Here is a 13,578-nt window from a genome sequence, read left to right on the forward strand (position 1 = left end):
GATTGCTGGACATCCTCTTTTTTCTCTGTGTATACAGTTTTGTTGCCTCTATATAGTCCAAAAATATCCATTAGGAAAGAACGATACTTGAAAGCGAAAAAGCCAGATTATTGAGTTCCAGGTTGACCTGATAATCATGCAGATTTAACCTTCTGGTTTTTATATTTTCCCAGAATGATTTTCTCCATTAAATGTTGGAGGAAAGCCTAAAACTGTAACCTCTGAACATACAGCCTTCTGCAGCATGTGTCTACAACTATTCTGCTTGTATTAAACCAAAATCCATCCTACCTCGATATAAATTATGTCTAGTTTAAGCTTTATCTTATATTTTGTGTAGATGCCCCTGTAACTTTTGTTTTAAGAGTTTGCCATTGTAACTGTTTAATAGAAAGTCTATCAGTCCACTCCAAGTACTTCAGTGAAAAAACATCAGTCCGGGAAATTTTGATGAAATTTATGATGTTCACACTAAGGAAAAACTATTTTTATAAGTTTTTAGACTGGGCATTTTCAGACAGATACCTAATGTGTATGTGTTTCACAGTAATCGGTAATTTTCTACTTTTACATGTATTCTAAGGAAAGGGGGTAATTTAGAACTGTTACTTTTTTTTTATTCACAATTTTATTAGCCCCCCCCCCCATCCACAGGGGCTACTTTTACACTTTAGGGGGGGGACTTTGAAGTAGTAATGACCGCGATCAGAGTGGACTCTGATCATGGGCATTAGCTCCAGCAGAAACTCAGTAGCTATGGTGACCCCTCTGCATCAGAGTGGCCACTTTCATCTTTACAAACCCAGCATGGCGGATGCTGGGAGGTTCACTCCACTCAGCCCAGAGCCCGTAGCATTGCCCCACTCCTCCCACTGCAGGAAGCCAGCCGCAGTAGGAGTGGGGAGATGCAGCAACACCGCTCCTCTGTGCCCCCCCCCCACACACACCAAAACAACCCCCCACATTTGGACTATAAGACACACCCTCATTTTTCTCCCAAATTTGTAGTCCAAGAAATACGGTACAATATAGTGCATGCTTCTGACTTTTATGTGTAAGCATTTGATATATCTACATTCATTATCTGATGATTTTTCTTTAATCTTATTTTTTTCAGGTTACTGGTGATGTTTTGTGGTCTTCAGACCAATTACTAGTTTTCCATGGCATTATGTTTAATTAGTATTATAACTTGAAGGACCACTGTATATGATCAACAGGGATAAGAGTGACTGGAGTCACAGCACTGGAACCAAAGAGAGATATAACAAAGGAATGTACGTTATTTCTTTTTTTTTTACGGCATATCCGGCTATGCTCAATTTTCTTAAAAGTTCGCAAACAACTACTATTATGTCTGCAAACATGATGAAATCTGTTAGGACTGTATGAGTCAGGTATTTAAGTAAGTTTTAGTACACCATTATCCCTATAACACGATGGTTCTCCTTGCTTGTTACCAAAAGGTACAGATTTTACATTTCTGCACATAACATTGCAAATTGCTCATTATTTGAAAAGAAACTATATCATTTCTGGGAAGTACAAAGAAAACAGAGATCAATACAGAGCCCATCTTCAAATATTCAGTACAGCCTCTTCCCTCAGTATTATTGAACTTGACCAAACAAAGAGTGTCAGTCTAGAACACCATCTGAAGCAGAACTTGAACATCAAAGCTGGAGAGCAATGCAATATGGTTTAATAATATCTAAGTATCTAAAAGCTGACATATCTAAACATGCACAGCGAGGTTACTACACCTTTGTGTCTTGCCATTAGATTTATTTCTTGCTATTGTCTATAAAAGCAAAGGCGTGCGAGACATTTAGCCAAAAACTGTAGTAAATGACAGAAGTTAGGTATAAGTAAATGACGCCATTCTCCCTGTATGAAGCTTCAAGAAGCCTAAGAAGAAGAGGCTTTTCAGCAGAACATGGGCCTCCCAGGCTGCTGACTTTTGTAACAATATGGCACACAGAGCTGGGAGACTGATTGAGGTTACAATGAGAGATGCAACACGACTGGAATGTTGGAGGGGAAGTTCTTGCCTCACACAACACTTACATCATTAGTGGAACAAAAGGTGCTCTGGGGTTTGTATCGATTATTAAAAACATATTTTACTGGCGGCCCTAGATATGTTACTGATTTTCACATTATATCTCAGTATCTGAGTACAGAAGATTGTAAACAGAATCAACTGCTACACATTAAGAAAACCAGAGCACAAGGAGACATAGACAATGCTGTGGGAGAACCCGGAAAACCTTTCCAAATCTATTGGATGTGTTTTGAGGCATCTTGATGCAAACATATGTAAATGACAATGATTTCTGCAGGCAAGTCTTAGCAACTATCTGAAAGCCTGGTACAAGTAGCTTCCCTGACGGGTATTTCAAAGGTCTCTGCAGATCTGGAAGTCCCTGGGCTTCTAGATTCATTTAATCATGTTAATAAACTGATTATATAAACCAAAGGAAAAACCCAAAGCGTTTATTAATCCAATGCATTGCTGTTAGAAGAAATGATTCCAAATGAAACATTATAATATGATAATAGTTACCAGGACTTCTCCAGTACTGCAGTGTTACTGCATCAAAGAAGAGCAACCTGGACACTTTGTAAGATGTGTATGATAAGCGCAAACTCCATATAAAAATAAAAGCTTAGACAACAATATATACAATAGCGGTAGCCTGAATATCACTGTATATAATAATAGTAACATGGACATAACTACATATTTAAACATTAACTTGGACATCATAACATATAGTAACTGTATACCATAACAGTAGCCAAGACAGCACTACATGTCAAAAAAGTAAGACTACGGCGGAGATAAAAGTTCTGCACAAAAGGAATTTCTCTTCCGATGGTTTCAGTTTAAAAATGATGGACACCCAACAAACAATGCGACCATTGGTCTCTGGGTGCAACTGCTTTTCTAGCAGTCCAATTATGACTTCAAAGATCTGAACAACAGAGAAAAAATACTAGTGTGAACCTAGTGTAACATGTACATCACTGCATATAATAATAGTAACCTGGATCTCACTGCATATAATAAAAGTAACCAACATATCACTGTATATAATAATAGTAACCCGGACATCACTTTATGCAATAATTGTAAGGCATTGTATTTAAAGGGGTTCTCCCTTATCAGTCTTTCAGCCAGGCTGCATGCAGTGTCTGTTTCTCACTTCCTATATTTCTCCTCCCTACCCCCCCCCCCCCACACACACACACTTCTGAACAGGACACAGAATACTTAAAGGGGCCCTATCATTGGGAAAAATCATTTTGTAACTCAACACATCCTTGCATAGCCTTTAGAAAGTCTTTTCCACACCTACCTTTTGTATGTAAATTGCCTCAGTAGTTTTTGAATGAGCCCATTTTTATTCATATGCTAATTAGCCTCCAGTGAGCACCCCGAAGTGTCTGTGATCACAGTCTGCTATTGTCTGCTATGTGTGTGAGAGCAAAGAGATGAGTCATCAGCACTGCAGCCTCTCTGCTCTCATACACATAGAGAATAGCAGAGAGGGTGCACAGACTCTTCCAAAGTGCATGGAAGAGGCTAATTAGCATATTAATAAAAACGGATTTATTCAAAAACTACTGAGGCAATTCCTTTCTAAAGGCTATGCAAGAATGTGCTTAGCTAAAAATGACTTTTCCCAATGATAGAGCCCATAGCAGATAATATGCATATTCTTGTACAGAATGGACTTAGTGTTATCTGTGTATTTACATAGAGAGATAACAGACAGGGCTTTATCAGCAAACTGCAATTAGCTGAATGATTGTCCTGCCAGCACTGAGTAAGTGACCTCACTTGCCCTATCTCACAGGTCCGTGGTTATAGCAACGCTGTGTAAACAATGGGAGGGAGGAGGTCACATTGCAGGCAAAGAAAGCAGAATTTCTAAAGCAATATGTTTAGGAAAAGTCTGCAATTTACATAAGGTACCAGTAAAGATAGGATCCTTGAGATGGGGCAATCCCTTTAATAATAGTAACCAACAAATCACAGGGTATAGTAATAGCAACCAACACATCACTGGATATAAAAACAGTAACCTGGACATCACTGTATACAATAAAAGTAACCTGGACATCACTGCATATAATAATAGTAACCTGGACATCACTGCATATAATAATAGTAACCTGGACATCACTGCATATAATAATAGTAACCTGGACATCACTGCATATAATAATAGTAACCTGGACATCACTGCATATAATAATAGTAACCTGGACATCACTGCATAGAATAATAGTAACATGGACATCACTGCATAGAATAATAGTAACATGGACATCACTGCATAGAATAATAGTAACCTGGACATATAATAATAATAGGAACCAGCACATCACTGCATATAATAACAGTAACCTGGACAATACTGTATACAATAATAGTAACCTGGACATCACTGCATATTATAATAGTAACCTTGATATCAATACTTGAAGTAATAATAACTTGGACATTAACAAGTATAGCAGTGGTAACTAGAATTTCTCTGCATATAATAATAGTAATCAGGACATCACTATATACAATAATAGCAACCTGTACATCACTGCATACAATAATAGCAGAGTATTTATAATAGCAGTTCCTATTCAGACGTGTTCATTTTGAACAAAACTGCAGGTAGAGAACCTCGTAAATATTGTAATAACTGAAACAAAATAATCAATATTACCAAAATCCGTTATTCAGGTTGCTCATTTACTAGTTACCCTACTATTATTGTATACAGTGATGTCCAAGTACTATTATTGTATGCTGTGATGATGCATATAATATTAGTAATAGAAACAAGGGCATTGCTGAACACAATAATAGTAACCTAGATATATAATAGCAATCGTAGCCAGCACATCACTGCATCTAATAATAATGACCAACATATTTCATATAATAATAGTAATCGAGGCAACACTGCATATAATAATAGTCACCAACATATTACTTCATACAATAATATTAACCTGGATATACTTCATATAATAATAGTAACCTGTACATCACTGTATAAGATAATAGTAACCTGGATATCACCATATATAATAATAGTAACCTGGACATCATTGCAGATAATAATAGTAACCTGGACATCAATGTATAAGATAATAGTAATCTAGACATCAATGTATAAGATAATAGTAACCTGGACATCACCGTATATAACAATAGTAACCTGACATCATTGCATATAATAATAGTAACCTAGATACAGTCCTATGAAAAAGTTTGGGCACCCCTATTAATCTTAATCATTTTTTGTTCTAAATATTTTGGTGTTTGCAACAGCCATTTCAGTTTGATATATCTAATAACTGATGGACACAGTAATATTTCAGGATTGAAATGAGGTTTATTGTACTAACAGAAAATGTGCAATATGCATTAAACCAAAATTTGACCGGTGCAAAAGTATGGGCACCCTTATCATTTTATTGATTTGAATTCCCCTAACTACTTTTTACTGACTTACTGAAGCACAAAATTGGTTTTGTAACCTCAGTGAGCTTTGAACTTCATAGCCAGATGTATCCAATCATAAGAAAAGGTATTTAAGGTGGCCAATTGCAAGTTGATCTCCTATTTGAATCTCCTCTGAAGAGTGGCATCATGGGCTACTCAAAACAACTCTCAAATGATCTGAAAACAAAGATTGTTCAACATAGTTGTTCATGGGAAGGATACAAAAAGTTGTCTCAGAGATTTAACAGGTCAGTTTCCACTGTGAGGAACATAGTAAGGAAATGGAAGACCACAGGGACAGTTCTTGTTAAGCCCAGAAGTGGCAGGCCAAGAAAAATATCAGAAAGGCAGAGAAGAAGAATGGTGAGAACAGTCAAGGACAATCCACAGACCACCTCCAAAGAGCTGCAGCATCATCTTGCTGCAGATGGTGTCACTGTGCATCGGTCAACTATACAGCGCACTTTGCACAAATAGAAGCTGTATGGGAGAGTGATGAGAAAGAAGCCGTTTCTGCACGTACGCCACAAATAGAGTTGCCTGAGGTATGAAAAAGCACATTTGGACAAGGCAGCTTCATTTTGGAAACAAAAATTGAGTTGTTTGGTTATAAAAAAAGGCGTTATGCATGGCGTCCAAAAAGAAACAGCATTCCAAGAAAAACACATGCTACCCACTGTAAAATTTGGTGGAGGTTCCATCATGCTTTGGGGCTGTGTGACCAATGCCGGCATCGGGAATCTTGTTAAAGTTGAGAGTCGCATGGATTCCACTCAGTATCAGCAGATTCTTGAGAATAATGTTCAAGAATCAGTGACGAAGTTGAAGTTACGCCGGGGATGGATATTTCAGCAAGACAATGATCCAAAACACCGCTCCAAATCCTCAGGCATTCATGCAGAGGAACAATTACAATGTTCTGGAATGGCCATCCCAGTCCCCAGACCTGAATATCATTGAACATCTGTGGGATGATTTGAAGCGGGCTGTCCATGCTCGGCGACCATCTAACTTAACTGAACTTGAATTGTTTGTCCAAAATACCTTTATCCAGGATCCAGGAACTGATTAAAAGCTACAGGAAGCGACTAGAGGCTGTTATCTTTGCAAAAGGAGGATCTACTAAATATTAATGTCACTTTTCTGTTGAGGTGCCCATACTTTTGCACCGGTCAAATTTTGGTTTAATGCATATTGCACATTTTCTGTTAGTACAATAAACCTCATTTCAATCTTGAAATATTACTGTGTCCATCAGTTATTAGATATATCAAACTGAAATGGCTGTTGCAAACACCAAAATATTTAGAACTAAAAATGATTAAGATTAATAGGGGTGCCCAAACTTTTTCATAGGACTGTATATAATAGCAATAGAAAGCAGCATATCACTCTATCTAATAATAATGACCAACATATGACTACATATAATAATAGTAACCGAGATATCACGTCATATAATAATAGTAATTGAGACATCACCAAATATAATAAGTCACCAACACATTACTTCATATAATAAAAGTAATCTGGACATCACTGTATACAATAATAGTAACCTGGACATCACTGTATACAATAATAGTAACCTGGACATCACTGTATACAATAATAGTAACCTGGACATCACTGTATACAATAATAGTAACCTGGACATCACTGTATACAATAATAGTAACCTGGACATCACTGTATACAATAATAGTAACCTGGACATCACTGTATACAATAATAGTAACCTGGGCATCACTGTATACAATAATTGTAGCCTGGACATCACTGTATACAATAATAGTAACCTGGACATCACTGTATACAATAATAGTAACCTGGACATCACTGTATACAATAATAGTAACCTGGACATCACTGTATACAATAATAGTAACCTGGACATCACTGTATACAATAATAGTAACCTGGGCATCACTGTATACAATAATTGTAGCCTGGACATCACTGTATACAATAATAGTAACCTGGACATCACTGTATACAATAATAGTAACCTGGACATCACTGTATACAATAATAGTAACCTGGACATCACTGTATACAATAATAGTAACCTGGACATCACTGTATACAATAATAGTAACCTGGACATCACTGTATACAATAATAGTAACCTGGACATCACTGTATACAATAATAGTAACCTGGACATCACTGTATACAATAATTGTAACCTGGACATCACTGTATACAATAATAGTAACCTGGGCATCACTGTATACAATAATTGTAACCTGGACATCACTGTATACAATAATAGTAACCTGGACATCACTGTATACAATAATAGTAACCTGGACATCACTGTATACAATAATAGTAACCTGGACATCACTGTATACAATAATAGTAACCTGGACATCACTGTATACAATAATTGTAGCCTGGACATCACTGTATATAATAATAGTAACCTGGACATCACTGTATACAATAATAGTAACCTGAACATAACTGCATTTAATAATAGCAATGTATATATCATTTCTTTCGCATATAATAATAGTAACATGGACTGCAGGTTACTGCATACAATAAGAGTAAAATACTGTAGATATCATTGCATACAATCCTGAGAGTCTGGATATCAGTGTATAAAAAAAATTACTATGGGCTAAGGCCCTATGTAGCGAGCCAGAGCTGAAAAACGTCGCAGCAAAGACTGCGGCGTAAACACATCACATTTTTTTCCACAGCATTTTTCACAGAAAGTCTGCACAGTTTTCCTCTATAGACTTTTTGCTTCTCTTATACCTACACGAAAAATTCCAGCAATTCCATAGGTATAATGGACATGCTGCGATTGAAATACTTGTGCTTTTAAAATTGCAACATTTCCACTGCAGATTTTTTCAATGTGTGAATTCTATTCCCTTTGCAGGTAATGTAAAACACAGCATTTTCGCAAGGTGGGGCCTTGTTCATAAGTTCAAAAGGGCTCTATCAGCAAAATCATGCTGATAGAGCCCCACATATGCGTGAATAGCCTTTAAAAAGACTATTCAGGCACCGCTAAAATTATATTAAACTACCCCCCCCCCCCCCGTTTTAAAATAAAACCCTAAAACAGAATATGTTCAACTTACCGAACGTGCACGAGGGGCGGGCATTCAGGGTCCAACATCATCTTCAGCCATGCCTCCTCTTCCAGCGATGTCCTCGGGTCCTGTCTAACTCGCAAACTGACATTGATAAAAAATGGTGCGGGCACATGCGCAGTAGTAGAAACAGCATGCTACTGCGCATGCACCCACGCCATTTTTTTTATCAATGTCAGTTTGCTAGTTAGACGGGACCCGAGGACATCGCTGGAAGAGGAGTTATGGCTGAAGATGACGTCAGACCCTGAATGCCCGCCCCCCGTGCACGTTCGGTAAGTTAAACATATTCTGTTTTGGGGTTTTATTTTAAAATGAGGGGGAAGGGGTAGTTTAATATAACTTTACCGGTGCCTGAATAGCCTTTTTAAAGGCTATTCACACATATGTGGGGCTCTATCAGCATAGTTTTGCTGATAGAGCCCCTTTAAGACTCTGTCTACACTAAAGATGCTTCCCCGCCATGTTTTCAGTATAGCCCTTGCTATACTGCAAGCAAGCACCAGAAAAGCATATCTGTGGGCCCTCTTCAACAATTGAAGGGTAAAAGAGTATCTTTTGGCCTCTAAGAGACCCCTCTTTTCCTTTTTGATGATGGCTGGAATTATGTAGCTGACTGCGCTATTTTATAGACATACAGTAAAAAATGAACATAAGGCGATATATTTTATGTTATTTAAAGTAGGAGTCTATGGATGAAGCCTGCTAATCTATGTCTACACAGTGGCATACATCAGAACTTCTGCTGCATGTATGTCAGGAAAGACACTGTAAAAGCATCATAATGGAGGAGATTTATTAAGACTGGTGTTTTGTATGCCAGTCTCCATATAGCGCCAAACAGGCTTCAGACGTTTTGCATATCAGGAGTACTCTGGTGCGCCATAATGGAAATCTTTGCTAGTCAGAAACTGATATAGATTTCCAGTATAATTCACGCCAGAAAGCTGGTATGATTTGTAATAAAATCATGGTCCAAGGCAACCTCGGACCATCCTGCTCTGCCAACTTTAGCAGGAGCAAAATGCAAAAAGGGGGGATGTGTTGTATCTTTGGGCATCTTGCACCACAGCTAGAACACATTTTCATACAACTACATCAGAAAACTGGCGCAGATGTGTTAATAAATTCTGCCCATTGTCTATTTTATTACTGTCTTAAAAAGAGCAACATGTGATTTTAATTAATATAGGATTTTTTTCATTTCAGTTTATTTCCTTTTTATTGAGGCTTCCATTGTCTTGGAACGCAGAATAGTGTAGTCTAGTATGCTACACCAACCAATAAAAGAAGCATATAACATATCTAAGGACATCCCTTGAGATTCTACATGAAAATCCACAGACTATCAGTCCTGTTTTGACATTCACTTAAAGAAGACCTTTCATGTCCTCAGGCGCATGCGGGTTTATATACCGCTAGAAAGCCGACAGTGCGCTGAATTCAGTGCATTGTCGGCTTTCCTGTTATGTGCCATGGGGCTAGAGATATAGATGCCGTTATCTCTTCCCACTGTCAGAAGGGCATTCCTGATAGTCTAGCTGGGCTATGAAGAACTCCCCCCCCCCCCCAATTGTACTCGTCCGTAGACTTGTACTGGGGGGGGGGGGGGGCATTCTTCACAGTTTAGCGTCATCACTGGGCGGTAAGGAACGCCCCCTCTGACAGTACAGAGCTACGAACAGTACTGTCAGGATGCGGGTTCCTTCCAACCCGGCTAGACTGTCAGGAACACCCTTCTGACATTGAAGAGATATCGGTAAGGACACCAATATCTCCATCCCAGGGGCACATCATGGGAAAGCCAAAATTGCACTGAATTCAGTGCACTGTTGGCTTTCTAGCGGTATATAAAACTGCATGTGCCCGAGGACATGAAAGCTCCTCTTTAAGGCTAAGTTCACACATACTGAGAAAGCTATGTATTTTGCTGCAGATTTTGCTGTATTTTTTTTTTTTGAGCCAGAGCCAAAAGTGGCCACAAAAAAACACTTATTTGTCTCCATTCTGCTAAATCCACTAAAATCATGGCAAAATTTGCACTAAAACAAAAAATTTATGCTTTTACACAATGTTTAGCCTCAGCCTAAAGGAGTTTTCTTACTGAGAACACTAATTCCCCTATCCACAGATTAGGAGATAAGTGTCTAAATGCTGGAACCCCCAGTGAATACAAAAATAGGAGTCTACAAGTCTCCTGTGTGAATAGAATAGTAGTGTGCATACATGACCACACTTGCATTTATTTCTATGGTATTGATGGCTGACAGTACTTGACTATATCGGTTAGTCCTGTATAAGTACATGGATGGGTGGTTGTGCACATTCACATCTTTTGATTACCGGATAAGTGTTCTTAGTGTGAAAACTCCTTTAAGACTGTCTGCATTCTTCCTATAGAAGAGCAGACACAGGCTGTAATAAAATGACCTATTCTGAATTCCCTCCAGCTTCCCTGCTCTATTTTTGGATTACGTCAGACCACAGGAATATTATGGATTTTATGTTTATACAATTCGTTGAAATAAACTGTCAGCTAATTCTATACGTTCGACACAAAATTTTGACAAATCTCCTTTGCATATAGGGACCTTAAAAGTTTTTGTGACTTAGTTCTTCCAAAAGATGAAGTTCACTACAATGAAATGTGTGTAATTTTGCTGCAGTCACTAACATCCTTCTCCGTAGAGCGTCACAGACTGAAATGTTTCATGATACAAACCAGATATACAGAATGATGATCATTACGCCTATGGTGTTAGTATAATCTGATAATATAAATGGAAGACAAGTACTGCTAGCTGTTAGATCCTAATTCAGTAATGTGATGAGCCGACCATTTGTCACCAATATTTGACAGTCCATAATGTGACTCTTCAGTAAAGGATCAAGAGGGTAGAAAATCATTGACAACAGGAAAATAACTCATTCTGTTTATGATACGCCATGTAATAGGAAACATTGTATTGTGTAATTGTTTTTTCTCCTCCAGAGGAAGAACGTCTCGGGTTCCCCTCTTATTAACTTGTTTCCCCTATACTCCCACCCTCCCCCTTGAAGTACAAGGCTGACACGGCAAGCTTTTATCACAGAGGTATCAAAGTCCACACTGTCTTCTCTCATTGCCTGCACTGGAGCTAAGCAAACTTCCCGAGAATGTCCACCTAGGGAATCTGTCATGTACTAGACACAATCCTTCACATTTCTCAGTAGTATGCTGCGCTCCATCATGATAGAAGCTTGGCTTTCAGGGCTGTGCAACAAATAATACTAAACTAGAATAGTAGGAAGAGTGCAAGGACATAATGTGTAAGCCTGGCACCACCTGCAGCTTCTCACCAGGCAATGGTATTACAGACTGGCTCTCCTGCAGCCACTCCAGGGTCATATGTGTATGTTATAGTGCTGGATGTTGTGTATGTTCCTGCAGCAGAAGTAATTAACTATATTATATACTGACATAGTTGGATGTACCCATCTGTGGCTACGCCAGCTCAAGCATTTAACCCACGGCTGAGAAACAAAGTTTCATGCCAGTTCTCAGCATCTCCACTTCTTTACACACACATGTATAAGTTCAGCAAAGATACAGAAACCGAAGTGTATTAGCACAGACATACATATGGACATTGCGGGTAGGGGGCACATCCAGGCTGCTACATGGCTACTTGTCTTGTGTACACAACACACAGCACAATCCTTCACAGAAAGTTTTTCCAGACAGCCTATAATCTACATTGAGGGACAAGGATCCCTTGACTACTTTCATAAGCACCATGGCATAGCATGACAATACTACAAGACATTCTGGGACTTGAAGTTCTCTAAGCATTGTGGTCTCCACTTTAAGGTGTAAGAAAGGAGTGCCAGGAGTGTTGCCCTCACCTCAGAAGCTGAGAGGCTGCTCTGTAACCTGTGGACTGGGCACAGCAATGCCCCACATGAAGGGTGCCCAGTGGGATTGACTACAACTACACAGAAAGTGCATTACATTACAGATGACCTGCGGGCACTCAGCCCCACACGGAGGGAGAAAAGTTGTGGGCAGTGCAGATGGGCAGGAGAGAAGCGATGCCATTACCTTTCCCATGTTGATGTATCCATACTTGCTAGCTATCCTGTCGGCTTCCTGGGCTCCCCCTTTTATCCTCACAGCCCAGTGGTTGGTGTATAGACGAGCCCAGCATGTAGGTACAAGACTCCCCAGCAGCACAGTCAGGACGAAGAGCAGAGACCCAGCAGGCAGCAATTTCCAAGCCATGATATGCCTGCTGTCCCTGAAGACAAGGTGCCCTGCTCCTCAGAGAGGGGGTGACACACTCAGACAGGTGAGGCTGTGCTCCAGCACTGCACGATTCCCGGAGCAGCCCAGCAGATACTACAGAAAAGTTCCCAGGCACTTGGCTAGCCCCCTGCTCGTCTCCTCACTTTGGGATTACCAAAGGCTCATCTGGACGTCCTCCTTGTGCAGGGCTGGGGCTCCTCTATGGCATCCAGTGCCCTCCTCGTGCGCTCCTGGTACCTCAGATGTGACTGTGGAGTGTGAGTGTACACGGCACTTCTCTCCCTCTCCCTCACTGCATAAATGACTGCCCCCCTTCTGCTCTCCTCCGTCCGAAACCAACAGTACCCAGATGGAAGGGAAGGCGGAGGCTGCGAGCTCATTGTCCCTCCTACTCCGGCTACTATCCTGCCCACCCCCTGCCACTCACACAGTGCACGGAGATGCCCTCACCTAGCTGGGAGGTACAAGAGGGCACTGTGTGGGTGGTGGGCTCATAGGCTGCAGGACAGGCATGCCACATACCTCTCTGCATACACTTCATACTATACATGCATCCATATATACATACATATATATATATATATATATATATATATATATATATATATATACATACATACATACACACACACACACACACACACACACAATCATTGCTGCCC

General features: G+C 39.6%; 1 protein-coding gene across 2 annotated transcripts in view; it reads right to left on the bottom strand.

The window, feature by feature from the left end:
- The window catches only part of PCSK5 (proprotein convertase subtilisin/kexin type 5), a 371,370-nt gene extending 358,113 nt beyond the window's left edge, over positions 1–13,257 (bottom strand). For both annotated transcript variants that reach the window (XM_075278157.1, XM_075278160.1), the window contains exon 1: positions 12,713–13,257. In XM_075278157.1, the coding sequence (XP_075134258.1) occupies positions 12,713–12,892 (180 nt within the window). In that variant the 5' untranslated portion in view covers positions 12,893–13,257. The remainder of the gene's footprint in view (positions 1–12,712) is intronic.
- Positions 13,258–13,578: the final 321 nt, after the last annotated feature.

Source organism: Leptodactylus fuscus, chromosome 1, assembly GCF_031893055.1.
Source record: "Leptodactylus fuscus isolate aLepFus1 chromosome 1, aLepFus1.hap2, whole genome shotgun sequence".
NCBI lineage: Eukaryota > Metazoa > Chordata > Amphibia > Anura > Leptodactylidae > Leptodactylus > Leptodactylus fuscus.